The 21,705-nt window shown below is 43.5% G+C and overlaps 1 protein-coding gene across 1 annotated transcript; it reads left to right on the plus strand.

The window, feature by feature from the left end:
- Positions 1-425: 425 nt before the first annotated feature.
- NIT2 (nitrilase family member 2) lies at positions 426-20,837 on the plus strand. The gene is made up of 10 exons (XM_066622675.1): positions 426-510; positions 4,977-5,095; positions 7,675-7,795; positions 11,440-11,528; positions 11,922-12,015; positions 13,348-13,422; positions 15,120-15,198; positions 16,696-16,794; positions 18,932-18,987; positions 19,576-20,837. Exons 1-10 carry the CDS (start codon positions 483-485, stop codon positions 19,665-19,667), a joined length of 852 nt encoding a protein of 283 aa, XP_066478772.1. The 5' UTR covers positions 426-482; the 3' UTR covers positions 19,668-20,837.
- The last annotated feature ends 868 nt before the right edge of the window (positions 20,838-21,705 follow it).

Genomic DNA, 21,705 nt, shown 5'->3' on the forward strand with positions numbered 1-21,705 from the left:
AGTAGCCTGTAACAGATGTGTAACATTTCCCCAAATGCAGTCACATATCATGGTAGCATCAAGTCTAACATAGTAGCAAAAAATGCACATTGAAATGAATGGGGATCCACCGAGTGGGTCCCCACTCACAGTGTGAGAAACACTAGTTAAAGGTATAGGCACTGTGTTCCAGTTTGTATCTGGTCACCCTGTCCTGAGAAATCCATTTTTTCACAGCAGAGCCCCTATCCTGAGCCTTTAATGACTGCAGTGTATTATCAAGAAGAGCCTCTTTTCTATTTGCTTCTCCTCTGTTGCACCCCCAGCAAGGAAAATAAGCACCTGCCTCTCCCACTGGCAGTTCAAACAGAAGAGTCCCTTCTGCTGGTGGAAAGCACTACATTTCCCAGAAGCCTCCACACTTCCTTGGAGGCGAGTGACACGTGACGCTCCTCCCTGCAAGTGGATCTATATTGCTGGGGTTGCGCATCTGCCTGGTTGCGATGCAACTGGTGAAAGGAGTCATGGCTAGTGAGTGTCTTTCTGGGAATGGGAATGGGGCTTCCCCCAGAATTCTGTCATTCCTTTGTGTAAAATGAATAGGGCTCTTTCTGTTATTGATGTTCAACCTTTGGGTTTTCTTTTTTCCATGTAGTTGGGACAAGTTACTCTGCGGGTAATGTGGGTGGGAGGGGAGAGGAAGCACTTTTTGCCCAGGTTAAGTCTCTGGCCTCCTTATTGTGCAGGGTTAGGAGAGAGAGAGAGTACTAAATATTGCAATAAATGAGTTTATCTGTAAGTGATTGGAGCAATATATCCAAAGGTCCTGGTGTGTGCATGCTATAGATTTGGAAAGGTCAATGTATGTATCCCCAATGCCTTTCTTTCCAGAAGGGTTTCTGGACATGTGAGAAGTTGGAGTATGTAGAAAAATAACAAATAGTTGTACAGAATTAAATTGTTCCTTTGGGGGGGGGGGTCAGCAACTGGATGGTTTTAGAAATGTTTGTTACTGTGCAAGTTTTGTGGGTCAAGTTTACAAGCAGTTATACTGGAATTTCTCTGATATTGTAGAAAGCTTGTATGTGTACTTTGTAGTTGTACAAGAACACAAGCGGGATACTGTAATAAATGTGCATGAGGTGCACCCACATGTATCGGAACACTAAACTCAGAATGAAAAGAAACTTCTTTTTCTGTTAAAACTTATCTAACTGGTCAAATAGTAAATGGGTGTTCCCTTGATTATGGTATAAGGCCTGCAAGGACCATTGAAGAGGTTACAAGACATCTCTGCCTACAGAGTGAGGCCCTATCAGTGGATTCCAAAGGGTCTGGTACCTTATTGCCTTCAAGAACAGCATAACTCCCCTGTATGAGCAAATGGTAGGCATTCACTTTATATGGGAGAAAATTAAGGTATATTCGGCTGCTTAGGAAGGTGGCAGGGAGAGGAAGGAGAACTCATGCTGCTTGTACTTTCAAGTATTGCTTTTGAAATGGTGGCATCAGCTACCATCCGTTCTACTGATTCATATACCAGCTCAGAAACTCCTATCAGAGGACCTTGGTTTATTTGCATATATTAATTGACAATGAAGCTTCATAACTCCCTCTGTACTGATTAAGTTTTTGAATGTTAGTTAAGCTGAGGGCCCAATCCTGTCCAACTTTCCAGCACTGGTGCAGCCGTAATGCAGCCCTGAGGTAAGGTAACAAATGTTCCCGTACCTTGAGGAAGCCTCCATGACTCCCCCTCCCCACCGCAGGATGCCATACATGCCCCATTGGCAAAGATGCATCAGTGCTGGAAAGTTGGATAGCATTGGGTCCTAAGGTACACAGAGGAAATTCATCCAAAGTCCCAAAGGTTTGGTGATTAAGCAGTCATGCCAGACTTTCTCCTGGAAGACAAGCTTCTGATATAGTATAATTCTTTTACATTAAACACTGACATAGTTTTCACAAACCGTAACACAGAGATAAGTGTTTTCTGAACTCTTGCCATGGATGGGGGGGGGGGCCTTAGATTAGAACATTATTTCTTGTATTTTATATATACCTGTACTACTTTTATTTTCAGAAGAGATGTCAAAGTTACTTACAAGTTCATAATGGAATGCAGTACTACAAATGACATCCTTATGTGCAGAAAGTTCGCATATTGGAGAGAGGACTAGGCTAGGAGGTGGAAGTTGGCATTTTAGGACATATTATTTCCTGGTCCTGTGGAGATATCAGTGGTAACTGCAGGATCCATTTCTGCAACTGTTTATGCCCACCTACTTGCCTTAGTAGCAAGGAAAGAAATTCACCCATTTCATCCACTTCCTCTTAACTGGGTACCCACGCGTGTTGAGGTTTTTGTCCATAATATTCATTTTTCTTCTCTCCATTTCCACTTCTGCCACTTAGTTGTAGCTTTTGTCATGAAGACTTCTTGTGCTGTGGCAGAACAGATGGCTGCATAAGCCTAACTGAATCAGAATGTTCCCTGCATTGAACTCTCAGAACAGATTAGTCCTTGTTGAAGCCGTATTTGGTTTGTCCATCTTGGCCTTGCCACATCAGCCACACCTGCTGGGCTTGTGGCCAGCAGAGGTGTATAGAGGCCCTATAGAGGCCCAGCAGAGGTGTATACCGCAAAGAAAGAAGGGTTCCACTAAATCCAGGAGGGTGCCCGCATGGCTAACCAGCCAAGTTAGAGAGGCTGTGAAGGGCAAGGAAGCTTCCTTCCGTAAATGGAAGTCTTGCCCTAATGAAGAGAATAAAAAGGAACATAAACTGTGGCAAAAGAAATGTAAGAAGGTGATAGGGGAGGCCAAGCGAGTCTATGAGGAACGCATGGCCAGCAACATTAAGGGGAATAATAAAAGCTTCTTCAAATATGTTAGAAGCAGGAAACCCGCCAGAGAAGCGGTTGGCCCTCTGGATGGTGAGGGAGGGAAAGGGGAGATAAAAGGAGACTTAGAGAATGCAGAGAAATTAAATGAGTTCTCTGCATCTGTCTTCACGGCAGAAGACCTCGGGCAGATACCGCTGCCCGAACGGCCCCTCCTAACCGAGGAGTTAAGTCAGATAGAGATTAAAAGAGAAGATGTTTCAGACCTCATTGATAAATTAAAGATCAATAAGTCACCGGGCCCTGATGGCATACACCCAAGGGTTATTAAGGAATTGAAGAATGAAGTTGCAGATCTCTTGACTAAGGTATGCAACTTGTCCCTCAAAACGGCCACGGTACCAGAAGATTGGAGGATAGCAAATGTCACGCCTATTTTTAAAAAGGGAAAGAGGGGGGACCCGGGAAACTATAGGCCGGTCAGCCTAACATCTATACTGGGTAAGATGGTGGAATGCCTCATCAAAGATAGGATCTCAAAACACATAGACGAACAGGCCTTGCTGAGGGAGAGTCAGCATGGCTTCTGTAAGGGTAAGTCTTGCCTCACGAACCTTATAGAATTCTTTGAAAAGGTCAACAGGCATGTGGATGCGGGAGAACCCCTGGACATTATATATCTGGACTTTCAGAAGGCGTTTGACACGGTCCCTCACCAAAGGCTACTGAAAAAACTCCACAGTCAGGGAATTAGAGGATAGGTCCTCTCGTGGATTGAGAACTGGTTGGAGGCCAGGAAGCAGAGAGTGGGTGTCAATGGGCAATTTTCACAATGGAGAGAGGTGAAAAGCGGTGTGCCCCAAGGATCTGTCCTGGGACCGGTGCTTTTCAACCTCTTCATAAATGACCTGGAGACAGGGTTGAGCAGTGAAGTGGCTAAGTTTGCAGATGACACCAAACTTTTCCGAGTGGTGAAGACCAGAAGTGATTGTGAGGAGCTCCAGAAGGATCTCTCCAGACTGGCAGAATGGGCAGCAAAATGGCAGATGCGCTTCAATGTCAGTAAGTGTAAAGTCATGCACATTGGGGCAAAAAATCAAAACTTTAGATATAGGCTGATGGGTTCTGAGTTGTCTGTGACAGATCAGGAGAGAGATCTTGGGGTGGTGGTGGACAGGTTGATGAAAGTGTCGACCCAATGTGCGGTAGCAGTGAAGAAGGCCAATTCTATGCTTGGGATCATTAGGAAGGGTATTGAGAACAAAACGGTTAGTATTATAATGCCGTTGTACAAATCTATGGTAAGGCCACACCTGGAGTATTGTGTCCAGTTCTGGTCGCCGCATCTCAAAAAAGACATAGTGGAAATGGAAAAGGTGCAAAAGAGAGCGACTAAGATGATTACGGGGCTGGGGCACCTTCCTTATGAGGAAAGGCTACGGCGTTTGGGCCTCTTCAGCCTAGAAAAGCGACGCTTGAGGGGGGACATGATTGAGACATACAAAATTATGCAGGGGATGGACAGAGTGGATAGGGAGATGCTCTTTACACTCTCACATAATACCAGAACCAGGGGACATCCACTAAAATTGAGTGTTGGGCGGGTTAGGACAGACAAAAGAAAATATTTCTTTACTCAGCGTGTGGTCGGTCTGTGGAACTCCTTGCCACAGGATGTGGTGCTGGCGTCTAGCCTAGACGCCTTTAAAAGGGGATTGGACGAGTTTCTGGAGGAAAAATCCATTATGGGGTACAAGCGATGATGTGTATGCGCAACCTCCTGATTTTAGGAATGGGTTAAGTCAGAATGCCAGATGTAGGGGAGAGCACCAGGATGAGGTCTCTACCTGGTGTGCTCCCTGGGGCATTTGGTGGGCCGCTGTGAGATACAGGAAGCTGGACTAGATGGGCCTATGGCCTGATCCAGTGGGGCTGTTCTTATGTTCTTATGTTCTTATGCTTAGATGACTTTCTACCTACATCCTTTTGGCTGCTGTCTGTGCAGTACGCAACCCTTTGGTCATAAACAGTTGGTTACTCGGCATATATCTCTGCAACACTTGGAGCAGTGCAGATGTAATCATAGAAGTTTAATTTTCAGGGGTGTTTCTGGAGATTTTTCCACTCGTTCATTATTTGTCTTGTTCCTCCTTAGACTTTCGTCTAGCAAGTATCCAGCTGCAGGTATCTACTGTCAAAACAGAAAACCTGAACCGAGCTTGTGGGTTTGTGAGGACCGCAGCGGCACAAGGAGCAAAACTTGTGGTTTTGCCAGTGAGTATTTGTGAATGTTTTTCAATACATTAACTTCACAAACACATCAAAATGTGTTTGCCATTCCTGTGATTCACACGTTCCCTGTTTTAGTGTTCTTTCCTATAACAACTAGTTTCCTACCCAGAACAGGAGTTATAATGAGGAAGATCCCAAAGATTCAGCAGTTTGATATGGGAGAGAACCCTTTAAATACCATGGTCCCAAACTGTATAGGGATTTATAGGTGGAAATCAACCCTCTAAATTGTACCAAGAAACACACGTCAATACTGATGAGAGAAATTATCCAGACAGCTTGTTGCAGTGTGGAAAGTTTAGCCCTCATGTTCGGAACTAGTGGAAATTCCTGAGTAGCTGTCAAAGCCATTCTCGCTAGCAATATGCTGCAGTGATCTAATCTAGAAATAACATTGGCATGTGGATAGCACAAAAAGCCGCCGCCACCACCCCAAGTTCTACGCCTCATTATCTCTCAAGATATTTGAGAAGACAAACATCACAACACCTCCCAAAGGTCACCAGTGAACCCATACCTTTATTTTATGGAATGGTGATTACAATCCAGGTGCTGCTGTCCCAGAATAATTGTGGTTTTCTTTGCTTTTGGAGACTTGAAACTAGAGTATCCAGGTATTGCAAGCAACACTTATGTCATACCAGAAAAAAGCTATGTAAATGTGACCAAGTCACAGATGTTGGTACCAGCACCACCACTAGTGTGGATCCTAGCTGAGTTCCTATTACACTCCACATTTTCACTCCATGTTTTCTTGGTCCCTGGGCAGCTCTATGTATTGACAGTAGGCTGAACATTATTCAAATAGTATTCGGTTAATAAAATGTAGGCATCTGATTATTTTTCTCAGGCTACCAGTTATACATATTTGTGATGTTCTATCCTCTTTGTTCTGCCACCTTTTTTCACATAAGTGATTACATTGTAATATGTGGACCTTTTTTTTTAAACATGCTGTCTTGTTGTTTTGCCCAACAACTGCACTGGGGAATCATTGATGGGTGACTTTTCAGTTGCATTGTGCCTCTTTCCCCACAATATTCTCTGACTTGAGTTGGCCATTAACTGCCTCAGTTCTTCATTAACCTGTATGTGACTCAACAGTGCAAAGTTCTTAGTAAAGCAGGCAGAACATTTTAAGTTGGGTGGGGATGTTTTCCCTTCTGTTAATGGAACCTCCTGCATTAGATAAATCTCCTGTGTTACCTATGCAAATGCAGCACTCAAATTATCAAAATGCTTTTGTTTTTCCTTTCCTAATAACCTAATTGATGGTGTTGGTGCTTGCTAAATGTATAATGTGTGTGTTTCATGAGAATAGAGATGCCTGGAGAACATAGATTCATTCCATTGACCACTCTTTCACTTTGCCTTGTATGTGTAACAGTTTAGACTGGGGTGGGCAAACTTTTAACTTTAGGGCTCCTGAACATTTGACAATTGTGTAGGAGAGCGAATCTGTGAGATGACAAGCTGCACTTGCTGAAATTCCCTCTTCTGTACAATTGTTAAAGGTCCAGGAGCCCTAAAGTTGAAAGTTTGCGCACCCCTGGTTTAGACAAGCTTCGATCAATTCCACGTACTGAATCTGGGTACATGCTGAGCGAGCATGCAAAAGCCATTAATCCATTCAGTGTAACAGGTGCAAATACTGCAAAGGGTTCAAGACAAGTTGTTCTAAAAGTAGCCTCTGTATACTTGGTGCTCCAGGTTGTGGAGGTGGATTTCACCAGCTCCACCTGGTGAGAGCGAAGCTGTTGCGATTTTCATTCTTGATGTTCTGATTCTGAAGCTAAACCATGATAATGTCACCTTCTGATTCTCCTGGAACTGGACAAAGCCATGAAAATGAAACACATCCAGATATTTGATGAATGGTTTGCTAGTATTTAGTCCACTAAACTGACTTGGTAAAACTGAGTCAGGTGTTCGTGTCGGTTTGGTTTTTTTATTTAAAGTATATTAAAACACTGCTAATGTTAGGATCTCTTGCTGCATGTTTCATTTATCCTGTTTTCCTTCCCATGACCCAAACCCAAAACATATAGAGGGAAAGGCAGAAAAAGAATTATAGACTAGCACTGTGAATTCTTCTTAGCTCTCTTGATCTTTTGTTTGCTCTTTCAGTTCTGTTGCTCACAGTTCCACTGTGATTATTGTGATCTTGTTTTTTGATATTGTTTTGTTGCAGTGTTGTAAGCTTGGTGGTCCCTTAATGGGACTAAAAGATGGCCTAAAACTATTTTAAATAAAATAAATAAATGTATACCCACGTTTTCACACCCATTAGATCAGTCATATCTGTGTGAACCAATATTGACTAATAGAAGAGGGGAATTACCAAATACATACTTCTTTATTTCTTTGTAAATACAAATAGTAGAAGTGTATGTGTTTCGATCATCCAGATGTATTTTTTCCTTTCTAAAGTTCTGAAACACTAAACAACTCATGCCAACCAATTACCTTATTGTGTTGTGTCAATGTTTTTTCTCATAGTTTGAACATACTACCTGTTATGTTTCTACGTGATACCTGTTTCATTTTGTTTCCAATATTAGGAATGCTTCAATTGCCCCTATGGCACAAAATATTTCCCAGAATATGCAGAAAAAATCCCTGGCGAGTCTACACAGAAGCTCTCAGAAATTGCAAAGGAGTGTGACGTATATCTGATTGGAGGTAAATCACCATATCTTGGGGTGCAGGATGGGGTGGGATTATGTTTTTTTAAATTTAGATTTGGGGTAAGATTACCATAACATTTAAATTCCTGGATAAATAGAATATAATGCACTATTTATATAACTAAACCTTGCAGGTCCTAACTCAAAATTGTACAATACTGAAGTTTCCTGAGGATTTTCAGTGAATGCAGAGGAAAGGGGGAGTGTGGGACTGATATTTGCAAGGCTTGTTACCCTGCAACCTGCTGCAGGCTTACTTGAGAATAATAAGTCTGGGGTGGGAATTTTGGTGCCAGCATACCTCTGAATACCAGTTGCAGGGAAGCAGTGACAGAAGAAAGCTAGGTCTTTCTTTCCTGGTTGAGGACTTTCCAGAGGCAGCTGGTGGGCCACTGTAGATAACAGGATGCTGGATTAGATTTAATCCTGGATGAGAAAGCCGACCTGGTATGTATTACGGAGACCTGCTTGGACATGGCAGGAGGAGTTAGTCTCTCCGAACTTTGTCCACCAGGCTTCCAGGTGTTGCAGTAGCCAAGATTGCAGGGATGGGGAGAGGGAGTTGCAATGGTCTATCGTGAGTCCATCTCCCTTACCAGGTGCCCTGTTCAGCAGTCTGCTGGGTTTGAGTGCCTGCATGTTGTGTTGAGAGGGCCGGACAGGATTGGAATTCTGTTGGTCTACTGCCTGCCCTGCTGCCCAACAGTCTCCCTGCCTGAGCTGACTGGGGTGATCTCGGGGGTAGCATTGGAGTCCCCCTGCCTATTAGTGCTGGGGGACTTCAATGTTCATGCCGAGGCACCTGCAGCAGGTGCAACTCAGGATTTCATGGGCCTGTTCCAGAAGATCTTGGCCCCAACACATACTGCAGGACACGTGCTGGACCTGATGTTTACAGCTGGGCATGGGGGTAGTGATCTGGATGTAGAGGAGGTTAAGATCACTCCATTGTCATGGACAGATCACTTCCTGGTAAGTTTTAGGCTTGTTGCAGCTTCTTACCTTGGCAGAGGCGGGGGACCGCATTCTATGGTCCACCCTCAGAGGCTAATGGATCCTGAAAGCTTCCTGAGGGCTCTGGGGGATTTCCCCACTGCCAAGACTGGTGTTTCATCTGAGGCCCTGGTTGACCTCTGGAATGGGGAAATGACCAGGGCAGTGGATGAGATTGCTCTGGAGCGACCTCTGCCACGTCGCAGACTCAGAGCGGCTCCTTGGTTCACTGAGGAGCTGCGAAGATGAAGCGGCAGGGCAGGTGTCTAGAGCGACGGTGGCAGGAAACTTGTGATGAATCCGATCGGACATGGAGTAGAGCTCATTACAGAGCCTATTCTGTGGCAGTGGTAGCAGCGAAGAGATCTTTCTTCTCTGCTACCACTGCGTCTGCTGAGAACCGTCCAACAGAGCTGTTCCGTGTGGTACGGGGCCTCCTCCAGCCCCCTGCAGTAGACCAGGAGGAACACATGGTCAGCCGCTGTAGCATGTTTGCACATTTCACAGATAAAATTGATCATATTCGTCACGTCTTGGATGCTACATTGACAATGTCTGACGATGTCCCCTTGGCAACTGCTTGTCCAGTGTTGTGGAATTCTTTTCAGCTTGTACAGCCTGAGTGTACAGCTTGTACACTCCTTTGGAGTGTGAGGCCATCTGCCTGCCTGCTTGACCCTTGCCCAGCTTGGCTGATAAGAGCTGTCCGGGGTGGACTGGCTGAGTGGACGGGGAGGGTGGTCAACTCTTCCTTGATGAAGGGGAAGTTACCATGTGCTTTGAAACAGGCGGTGGTTCGGCCCCTCCTGAAGAGGCCCTCCCTGACTTCCACTGTATTAGATAACGATCGGCCAGTCTCCAACATCCCGTTTCTGGGCAAGGTAATTGAGCGGGTAGTGGTGTATCAACTCCAGAGCGTCTTGGATGAAGCAGATTATCTGGATCCTTTTCAATCTGGTTTCAGGCTGGGCTTTGGGACAGAAACTGCCTTGGATGCCTTGGTGGATGACCTACGCCAGGGACTGGACAGGGGAAGTGCGTCCCTGTTGGTCCTGCTGGACCTCTCAGTGGCTTTCGATACCATCAGCCATTGTATCTTTCTGGGCTGATTGGCCAAGTTGGGAGTTGGAGGCACTGTTTTGCAGTGGCTCTGATCCTACTTGGAGGATCAGTCCCAGATGGTGGTACTGGGGGATGCCTGTTTGACACCCTGACCCTTGAGGTGTGGGGTGCCACAGGGTTCAATTCTGTCCCCCATGCTATTTAACATCTACATGAAACCACTGGGAGAGGTAATCTGGGAGATGGTTAGGAGTGGGACCAACCACTGGGAGAGGTTTGGAGTGGGGTGCCATCAATATGCTGATGACACCCAGCTCTATCTCTCCTCCAGACTCCAGGGTGGCGGTTGAGGTCCTGGAGCGCTGTCTGGAGGCAGTGAGGAACTGGATGAGGGCTAACAAGCTGAAATTAAATCCGAATAAGACAGAGGCTCTCCTGGTTCGGAAATCCTCGATGCAGGTGCTGGAGTATTGGCTTGCACTGAATGGGGTTGCACTCTCCCTGAAGGAGCAGGTTCGCAGCTTGGGTGTCCACCTGGACTCGCAGCTGCTCCTGGATTCCCGGGGGGACTTTGCTCAACTTCGGCTGGTGCGCCAGCTGCTGCCTTACTTGGATTGTGCAGACCTGGCCATGGTGATCCATGCCACAGTGACATCGAGGCTAGATTATTGTAATGCGCTCTATGTGGGGCTGCCCTTGAAAACGGTTCGGAAACTGCAACTAGTGCAGAATGCGGCGACCCGTGTAGTTACTGGAGGTAGGCGGTTTGACTCTGTAAGTCCACTTCTCCCGCAGCTGCACTGGCTGCCCATTCGTTTCCAGGCCCAATTCAAGGTGCTGGTTTTGACCTTTAAAGCCCTATACTGCTCTGGGCCAGGGTATCTTAGATATCGCCTGCTCCCGTACAATCCAGCTCATCCTCTTAGGTCATCAGAGAAGGCCTTTTTACAAGTGCCACCACCTAGGGAGGTATGTGGGGCGGCGGCAAGAAATAGGGCCCTCTCAGTAGTGGCACCAACACTATGGAATTCCCTTCCCCTTGACTTAAGAAGGGCTCCCTCTCTTGTAACTTGTAACTATGTTACAAGTTACAAGTAACAAGTTACTTGTTACAAGTTAACAACAAGTTACTTGTTACAAGTTACTTGTAAGGGCTCCCTCTCTTGTAACTATGGAATTCCCTTCCCCTTGACATAAGAACTGCTCCTTCTCTTGAAACTTTTCGGCGAGGCCAGAAGACCCTTCTATTTAGACAAGCCTTCTGAGTTCCTGGCCTTTTTAACATCTTTTAACATCTTTTTAAACATCTGGTTACAGGCCTGACCTTTGTATAATTTGCTGCGCTATGCTCATTTACCTGACTACTTTTTTATCTGACTACTGTTTTATGATATGTCATTATGTTTTTATCTTGTTTTTAAATTATGTTTTTTGATTTGTTTTAACCTTGTTTGTAAGCTGCCTTGAGTCCCTCCGGGGAGAAAGGCGGGGTAAAATAAAGTTAATAATAATAATAATAATAGAGGGGCCAGAAGGCTTTTCCTATGTAGCTGTAATAAAAATATTTCCTCTCTTTGGTGAAAGGGTCTATTCCAGAGGAGGATGCTGGGAAGTTGTATAACACATGTACAGTTTTTGGTCCAGATGGCACCATGTTAGCAAAACACAGAAAGGTAAAAATATCATTTCTATAGATTTTTCTTCTGAAATCACTGAAGTTATTTGTCTCATGGAAAAGTCATTTATTCATATAGTACCTAAGGGAATCATCATAACCACATATTTGCTGGTGGTTTCATCAATGCATATTTTACCCTGTTTAATCCCATCTTCATTTCTTCCCTCTAGAATTTTAGAAGCAAGTCTGCCAGGACACACATCTTCATTCTGGTAGTTAATAATGTGCTATGTGCATTGATGGTACTGTATAAATAATATGGCATTTGTTACCTTTGCATTTTTGTATCCTTGAAGGAGACTAGAATGGTTAAGCTTCATAACAACTTCATAAAATAGACTGATAACTGTGCTGAATAATTTGCAAGAGTGCTTTCTTTTGGAAACAGATTCATTTGTTTGACATTGATATACCTGGGAAAATCCGGTTCCAGGAGTCAGAAACACTGTCCCCCGGTGACAAGTTCTCTACGTTTGATACTCGTAAGTAAAGATAATTTGTTTTAGTGAGAACAGATACATTCCAGGATGTATACTTTTAGTATCATGGCATCTTCTAATATGTGCTACATATTTTCTAAAATATATCTTTGATCAGGAATATAGGTGTGCCCCCATAACCGTGGATCTGGATCAGCCACAGCCTCCCATCATGCTTGGTAAACAGTTCAGTACTGTGTGTGTGTGAGAGAGAGAGAGAACCCCTCATCTGCTGCCCCTCCGTCAGTGGGGCTTTAAGCAAGTGAGGTTTTTTCGTTTCCCCCAGAGAGAGAAAATGCTTGGTGGAGGGCACAGACATCTCCCCAGACACACATCCTTGAGTGATCTATAGTGGAGCTGTCAGTGGGGATTTAAACACAAGGGAGGTCTTTTTGTTTTCCCCCAGAGAGAAAACCCACTTGCTGCTGGGCAAGTGTGTGAGCAGGAAAGCTGTCCTGCCTCCTCCACAATGTGCTCTCCAGCAACTCAGGAAAGGGGAGGAAACAGCAGGCACTTTTATCTCCCCTTTCGGAGAGAGAAACATGCAGGCTTTGCAGGTGGGCAATTAGAGACAGACTGGAAGTGGATAGGACAAGACTGAGAGCACAAAATGACGGAGGAAGCATTTGGAAACATGGTAAGCCTGTACTGTACAGTATAGTAATGACAGATTGAACAGTACATTAAAGATCAGGATTAATTCAGTACTGTACTAACCTGTACTATACTGTACCAAGCATGATGGGGGAATGATCCCTTTCTGCGGCCAAATGAAATGCTGTTCTCTGAATGCTGTTCCCTTTTATCTGAGGTGTCAGGTAGGCACAGTGGGTTCTGGAAAAGAGCCCCTGCAGATACCAGGGCACGCCTGTAATTCATATATAATTTACTTGTTATGTACCTATTATGTACATACCTTTTGTGTGTGTATGTTTTTTTACATGAACTGACAACTATCTTGCAGATTTGAATCTCAATGAAAATTAAGTGTGTCAGTATAAAACTTTATCATTGTTATAAATTATTGCCAGTACAGAGTCAATATGGAACTCAACTGTGTATAAATATTTGTTTACTATGAGTTTATAATGTTGTCTTAGTGTGATTTATGGGATACCTTTTTGTCATATTATTTATAAGCCAGTATAAATTTCATATTTAAATTCTTCTTAAGATGCCTGCTAGGATTTAGAATGAGTTTGTTCTCCTGCATGGCTGTTTCAAAATAAGAGCTTGTTTTTAATAGTAGAAATGTTTGCACATTTTAGTATGTCCATATAGACCTCCCAGGGCAGTAACTAGTGTCTGAACATGAGTTCTTTTATTTTGGGGCAGCATATTGCAAGATAGGACTTGGGATCTGCTATGACATCCGCTTTGCGGAGCTTGCTCAAATCTACACACAGAAAGGTGAGGACATTCTGCTTAGCAATTGTTTACTTTTTTGTGTACATAATTGGAACCTGACTTGTGTTTCTTCTTCAGAAGCCTCTAAACTGCCACCCCTAAAGCTGCATGACCTAACAAGTACAGGACACATGAACAGGCTGCCAGTATGCTTGGCTGAGAGCAGCCCTTCTGAATGGCCCTTGGGTTTTTGCCCTCACACAGACTGATTCAGCAATACTGAAGGGACTTTTGGACAGTAGGTTGGGTCCAAAGGTTCTCTTTGATAGAATGACTTCTTCCATTTGAGGATGGGAAGCTCATCATTGGACCAAATCCATTAGACTCCAGCCTATTCGCTTGAATGAATTCTTAAATTTACAACATTAAAAAAATATATTTGAGAGATCCTTGTCTCAAAGGCTTATTGAGACAAGGCTTATTGTCTCACAGCTTATTGCTGTGACCATTTTTCTTCTTCTGTGGATTGGATAATGCTGCATCTTTATTCTCCAGTTTTTCCTACTGACTTCTCTGTTAGTACCACATAAGGCAACTGGATTGGTTAGCAGTGCAGTTGTCCAAGAACTACAGGATTCATGGAATTTGATTTCTTGCTGAGAGGGTCTCTAGTGGCCAAACTGTGGGGAAGAAAAGTTAATGTATCCTGCCTATGATTCCTATAAGAACATATTACAAGCCTACATCCAAATACACATGTGAACTCAGTCCCTCTTCGCTACTCATTTGGCTTCATTGCTCCATCAGAGTTCTCAGGTCATGTTACTGCAATGACAATAGAAGATGCAACTTGTAGAACTTCCCAAGATAAGACTCAAACATTGAGGAACAATTTTCTTTATCCTTTCTCATGACCAGTGTCACTAGCATTCCTACTGCTCTTCCTCACAATTCTTTCAGGTTCCTCTTTCTCAGCCCATCGCCTACTCTGCACCTTCTCTTCAGCTACCTTGCCTTTGGATTCCCAGAAGAAACCTTAGTTAGCCTCCTTATTTCCCTGACCCTTTTTTCAGTCTACAAGTGGTTCCTATGACTGACATTTTCTCTTCTTCACAGAATCTGAATTGCAGACTGTTTAGCTCTCAACAACAAAATATTTGGTAGTGCCACACCAGCTCACCCATAAACATGGGAGACTTTACCACTATACTGTTTAATCCAGAGATGTCAAACATAAGGCCTGGGGGCCGGATGCGGCCCGCAAAAGCTTTTTATCCAGCTCTCAGCTTCTGAGATGTTACTGCTGAAAGTGCAGCCAGCATGAAAATTGGGCTATCCCTTACCTTTAAATATGATCAGGATTTGCATGTTTTATCTTCTGTCATTTGCAGCTGAGAAAAGTGTTTATTTTTGGTTATGACCTGTTTAATGACATCACTTCCTGTTGAATGACATAACTTCAGGCCCTCAGCAGATGTGATGAATGCTATTCGGCCCTCTGTATGAAACATGTTTGACACCCCTGGTTTAATCTTTTTTAGGAATCCAACCATCTTCATCTGTGGACTTGATTTTTACAATTGCACATAAAAATATGCACAACAGAATATCCCATTAAACTGGAAAATAAAGAACTATAACTGGCTAGGCTAAGCCCAGAGCAAACGTCTCAAAAACAGTCTTGATCTTTTTCCATTTTCCCATGACTGTTTCTTTCTAATAGTAATAACTCTCCCTTCATATCCTTCCATTTGAACCAGGTTGCCAGCTCTTGGTGTATCCAGGGGCTTTTAACTTGATAACTGGGCCAGCCCACTGGGAACTGCTGCAAAGAGGACGGTGAGAACTAGCAAATATTCCTCTCCACAAATGTGGTTTTTATGGAAGAGATTTTGGGTCAAACTAGAAGTTACTCTGAGGATATGCTGTTGCAGCTGCATGCTTTTTTTCTGTATCCTGATCAGAACCACCACATGAGGGAGGGGACTTAAACCTCTTCCCCCCCCCCCCCCGTTTCAATGCCATCTTGGCTCTAATTGGAGTTTTGTTTTCCATGCCCAAAAGTATGTGATCTGGAGCAGGCCTTTGGTTTTCTTGGTTTAAGCTTCCCACTGTCCAATCTAGATCTTGTTCCCCATAGCACCTAATTTGATTTTCATTGCATCGATCTGGGTGCTGTTGTGAGTGTATTTAAAGCAGTTTAGAAATGCGGTAACTTTCAAAAAAATTAGGGCACAATCCTAACCAACTTTCCAGCACCAGCATACCTTTGTCGGTGGGGCATATGCTGTGTTGGGGGGCACTCACAGTGGCCTCCTCAAGGTAAAATAATGTTTGTTCCCTTACCTCGGAACTGCATTGCCTTTACGTCAGTGCTGGAAAGTTGGTTAGGATTGCAGCCTAATGGCCCAATCCTATCCAACTTTCCAGCACCGGTGCAGCTGCAATGCAGCCCCGAGTAAAGGAACAAATATTACCTTACCTTTAGGAGGCCTCTGTGATTGCCTCCCCACCATAGGAGGAGGAGGAGGATAATACAGGTATTTATATACCGCCTTTCTTGGTCTTTATTCAAGACTTTATTCAAGGCAGTTTACATAGGCAGGCTATTTAAATCCCCTTAGGGATTTTTACAATTGAACGAAGGTTCTATCTTTCAAGAACCACAACATTCAGATGTTTCTTTCTGATCTGGTTTCACATTCTGGCCTCCATCCTCCCATGCTCAGAGCAGATGGAATAACTTGGCTCAGCTTGTCAGCTGCTTCAAGGTCACACGGTGCCGGTGGCCTCGAACTGGCAACCTTGTGGATGTTATCTTCAGGCAAGTGGAGGCTCTACCCTCTAGACCAGACCTCCTGCCCACACACCCCATTGGCATAGCAGCACCGGCACTGGAAAATTGGATAGGATTGGGCCCTTAGTCAGGTAAACATCATGGTAATATTAGATAGGTACTGGATAATTGTTAATTTGGTCTGCCTGAATCAAAGATTTTGGATCAGACTCTGCTGTTTCCACAGAGTTCCTGATAATGGTCATCAGAGAGTGACCCATTCATTGTAATACCACTGAAACAGTTACATATATACATACTAAGCCTGCTTTGAATCTCTGGGTTTCAAAGGTCAGGTGCCACAAGTGCATTCTCTATCGATTTACCTGGCTGTGTAGATATATGGAAGTGATTCCAACAACCCACATATGTCATATGAAAAGTGCATACCAACCTAGAACCGTCTTTATCTGTTATCTCCATTGTTTTTTTCAGCCATATTTATTCCTCTTTCAGCATATAAGGCTTCATTCTGTAACCTGTTCTCATTTCTTACGCAGAGCTGTTGATAATCAGGTCTATGTGACAACTGCATCGCCTGCTAGGGATGAAAGAGCCTCGTATGTAGCCTGGGGACATAGCACAGTAGTAAATCCATGGTAAATTTACTATGTCAACCACTATGTGCACTTTTGTTGAGAAGGGGGTATAATAAGAACGTTAAAAGTAGCAAAAAGGATTCCTGTTTTCCAAATGTGATATATTATTTTCCCCAGCACAAAATAAAAGCTAGATAAAGCAATCAAGAAAAACACTTAGATAATGTCTAAAATGATTTATGTCCCCATCTTAACCAGGCCTTGGACTGAAGGAACATGCACATCAGTCCAAGGCCCAGCCCATTGGTGCAGCAGTGGCAGCAACATGCAGGCTGGGTTGCCAGCACAAATGACCGGCAGCCCCAGGCACATGCCAACAGAGTAGCCAGCCCCTGCCAGAGCAAGTAAGTTGGAGGGGGGAGAGGCTTTTCAAGGGAAGAGCAAGGCCAGCCAGGAGCATTTTGAAGAAAGGCTGGGGGTAGATGGGGACCATGCTCTTTAGGTGGTGCACAGATGGTAGAAATTGAGGGGCTTGCATCAAGGATTGTGCCATGTGGCTTCTTTAGTTAAAAAGTTAAGTCATCAGATTTGTGTTCTTCTTTTACTGCCTTACCATTGGGCACTTGGGAAAGCACCAAGCCAAAAACATTTGCTTCCACATGTGGTTTTCTAGAACTGTCATTTTCTAGTTTTATCATTGTGTTTTTTAAAAAGATGGTGCAATACTAACCAGAAACAACAGGAAAGAAAACCTCAAGGGTACACCAGAAATACATTGCATTCAACCCAACTTGTTAAATGGTGTTGATTCCTCTTCAAGAGCACTGATTAAAGTAGTCTTTGCTCTCTTGTGTTTGCATCAGTTCCCTCCCTTAACTCCTTGCCTACACTACCAGGCCAGCAGCAAGTTCAGCCTTAGTGAGAATCAATAATGTACTATAATATTTGAAAACAGTGAATATTGGCATAGTTGACAGGATAGGGGTGTGTGTATAAGACTGAACTGCAGCACATTTTCAAAAAATGTATTGGATGCAAAGCATTGTGGTGGCATGAACTCCAAAGCCCTTCATTTTACATTTTACAAAGCCCCTACATTTTAGGGGTTCAGAATTTAGCACTAGTAAATAGTAACAAAATCCTTGTGCCCCTTGATGGGATTGCATAGATCATGTCGTGAAATAATGTTATTCCTGGGTATTTTGCCCTCCCTGAACTTCTGCTGTAAAATCCTTTGAAATGCTATTTGACAAGAAGACACCTTTGATCCCTAAATTTCCTTTGGGTAATGATTGCGCTTCTATCAAATTATTAACCCTACTTGTTGTGGTATTTGATTGTAAGCCAAGGTTGGAAACTTTAATTAGAAGTTCTATTATTTTTTCAAAAACTTTTACCAAAGCAGTCTAGGGGTGCATGGAAAACCCATAGGGAGAAGTAACAAAGAATGGGTGCCTTCTTAGCATTAGGCCATCTGGACCTTAGGCTGAAGATTTCCCTTAGTGTGCGTTGTGGCTCCAATGAGATAAGGAAAAGCAGAGGTGGAAGTCTGTGAATTCTGGAGGCCTGATTCCCTTAGAGCAGTGATTTTCAACCTTTTTTCATCTCATGGCACACTGACAAGGTTCTAAAATTGTCAAGGCACACCATGCTATTCGTGGGGGGGGGGGCTCACATCCCCCAATGGCCCTACTAATACCCTCCCCCAAATTCCTGCGGCACACCTGCAGTTCATTCATGGCACACCAATGTGCCACAGCACAGTGGTTGAAAATGGCTGCCTTAGAGTGAAGGTATCAAGGAGACATACAGATGCACTACAAGTATCCAAATGAAGGTAATATCATTGAAGTATGAAGTGATATGAGGGAAGGCAGAAACCCTGGTGCTTTCCTTGGAGCTTGCTTGTCCACAGGATCACTAAAAAAATTTCTTAAAACTCAAGGAAATCATCAGTTGTAACTGCCTCGTATCTTGGTAGAGTGAGGCAGTTATGGACAACTGGGAGATGGCATACCCTGTATGGTCAATGATAGCCATTTGTGGAACAGAAGAGTGATTGAACCCTTTCATAATTCAAATCTTTACTTATAGAAAAAGGGAACATACAAAATTGAGGGACATTGTACTGACTGCCTTTTCCCCTTCAGCAGAGTTTGTGTATAGCTATACCTTACTGTTTCTTTCTCCTTTTCAGGGGAGAAGTCATAGTCAAAGCTGGCACTGAGGAAACAATTATATATGCAGATATAGGTAAGGCAGCCACAGAGTGTTTAGTCATTCCATGGATTGAACCTCCTCCTTTGCCTTGGGCTCACTTTGGACCCTGGATGAAGTCACTGTTTGTTTCCTCTGTAAAATGGGGATAAGTGACATCCTCACAAAACTTTTGAGAACACAAGGCAGCTTTGGACTCTTTGTGTATTTCACAAAAATATAGTTGGCCCATATCTTATGTAGACTTTACTTTTGCGAATTAAACTACATGTGCTCAGCAAACAAAACAAAAAGTTAGTGCAGGCAATTCTGTCTGCCATTCCAGTCTCTAAATACATGCCCTGTAAGATCAGAGAATGAAGCTTCTATTCCCTCACAATTCCTGTCTGCCTCTCATAGTTTTTAAAGAGTGAGTGTATATTTCAGATGTACCAGATGTACTGCATAAGATGCAGGCCAACAGTACTTGACACTTCTAATTTACAGTTACCTACTAAATTGAGACTGGATTCTAAGTGAGCAGCCCTCAAATGTAAAGACTGACAGATAATGACCCATGTCTTGTACCAGTGAGGGGAAAAAAAGAAATGGTAGTAATGTGGACATTTTGATTTCATTTTACAGATTTAAAGAAGGTTGCAGAAGTTCGTCAACAAATCCCCATTCATTCACAGAAGCGCTCTGACCTTTATGCTATAGAAGCAAAAACTGTATGATATATATATATATATATACACACACAGTGGCCTAGACACTTCCTGCCTTTTCCTCTATTGTCCTCATTCAAATCAAGTTTTAAAAAATGAAGTAATTTTGGTGTAAGAAACTAATATGCCCAATCCACAAAATGTAAACTGGGATTAGAGGGGGAAGTTGCAGCCATCACTCAAAAGTTAAAAAATCCAGATAGAAGGAACGCAGCTTTGGGAAGCCTCCATCCCAAATTAACACACATCGGCCCAGTCCAAGGGATCTCTTAAAAAAAAGTGGAATTGGATTGGTCTGATAGACAACGCAACCTATTCCCAAGTGAGCTGTGGCCAGCCAGGTAAACTATGAAAGTTTTAAAAATTTATAATTCAAAACAGTGGGGAGGAGGGGAATGCAAAGCTCTGCTCAGCTGCCAAAGGAGAAAAATGAGTGAGGGCAGCAAAGGATAAGGATGTAAAAGGCAAGCAGCAAGAGAAACAAAACAAACCACTGACATGAGTAGCTGGGTATGTTCCCTACTCTGCTTATGATATTCTAGGTTCCTGGTTCTGACACCTTTGCAGCAAGATGAGCAGGCAACCACCTCATGAAGCATCAGTTGCTTCCAGTGTTGGACCCAGGCAAATGTACAAAAGGGTGGATGTGTCACTGCATTTCATAAGCATTAACCAGGCTCCATTCATGAGTGGTTGGGTACCTGGGGCGGTCATGACTTGAATTTCTGATACTTGGAGATCACGTGGGCTTCACATTCCAATTGGCTCGAAGCCAAGTTATTTATTGGGCAATTGAAGAAGGGGGGCTGTATATGAATGAATTAGCATCTCCCTTGGAAGGCTGAGGCATCATAGAAGCTTTGAGAATGTTAGAAAGGTGAAAAATTAGGAAGAAGAAAGCTTGGCGATGAGAGGCTTACCTAAGTGTTTTGTGGGTCCTTGTATACTTCATCCATCTCAGGGTGCATTGCAGATGAGTTTACCATCAGAGCAGTAGTTCATACATCAAATCCACTTTTTGAAAAAATGAAATAGTGCTAGCTTGAGACAATGTGAAACCTGGTTTATTTAGCAATACCAGCGTGTCCAAAGTTTTTGGCAGGAGGGCCACATCATCTCTCTGACACTGTTGGGGGCTGGGGAAAATTTGAATAAATTTACATTTAAAATTTGAATAAATTTACATAAATGTATATATTAAAGATGAACTTATATGAATGAATGAAGGTCTTGCAATAGCTCAAGGTCTATAAAAACCTTGAAAACACAAAGCAAGGCTGGCCTTTGCTGCTGCTACTGCATCACAGATGTGAAACAGCAAGCAGTGGAGGGAGCCCTCATCCCACAGCTCACGTGAGAGGTCAAACAGTTGCCCTCACGCTGAGAGCAGTTGCGTCAGGCCAGTGCGGGCTCCAGCAAGTCTCCGGAGGGCTAGAGGCTCATTGGAGACTGGGGGCTCCCTGAGGGCCGCATTGGGAGTCAAGGGCCGCAAGTGGCCCCAGGGCCAGGGTTTGGGCACCCCAGAGCTATACCATGGTTTTTTGTTACTTCTGAACCCAAGCCACCAAAACCAAACCATGGTTTGTTGGTGGCCAATAAACTAATATCTGAAATCAAGGCTTGAAGTTGTTTTGCAAACTATGCTGAGCAGTAACTGTAGTTTTAGGTTATATCTGAATTCAAAGCATTGATAAGGCAGAGTTAGAGATAGTGCTCCACCTCAATAGGCTGCTGCACTATAGAAAGGGGAGTGAACGTTTGAGACTGAAGCCTCAGCAGATGGGAAACAAAAGCAGACAAACAACTCAAAACCATGGTTAGCCTATGGAAGAAACATGCATATGGTTTGGGTTCTCAACTCGGGTTAGGGCAAATATTGGTTTCACATTTTGTTTGCTTACTATAGTACTGCAACAGATGATTTGTTTAGAACAGGGGGTCTCTAAACGTTTCAGCTGAAGAGCCACATCAAATATGTGGCAGTGTCAAGGGCCAGGAAAAATTAAATATAAAATTGAAATAAATACATTAGAGATGTAGTTAGATG

The sequence above is a fragment of the Tiliqua scincoides genome, chromosome 3 (assembly GCF_035046505.1).
Source record: "Tiliqua scincoides isolate rTilSci1 chromosome 3, rTilSci1.hap2, whole genome shotgun sequence".
Taxonomy (NCBI): domain Eukaryota; kingdom Metazoa; phylum Chordata; class Lepidosauria; order Squamata; family Scincidae; genus Tiliqua; species Tiliqua scincoides.

Excerpts from the sequence above, each read along its gene's own strand:
- NIT2 (XM_066622675.1), top strand. The coding sequence starts at position 483 with ATGCAACTGGTGAAAGGAGTCATGGCTA. Across the intron at positions 5,096-7,674 it reads CAAAACTTGTGGTTTTGCCA|GAATGCTTCAATTGCCCCTA; the intron begins GTGAGTATTTGT and ends TTCCAATATTAG. Across the intron at positions 18,988-19,575 it reads AATTATATATGCAGATATAG|ATTTAAAGAAGGTTGCAGAA; the intron begins GTAAGGCAGCCA and ends TTCATTTTACAG.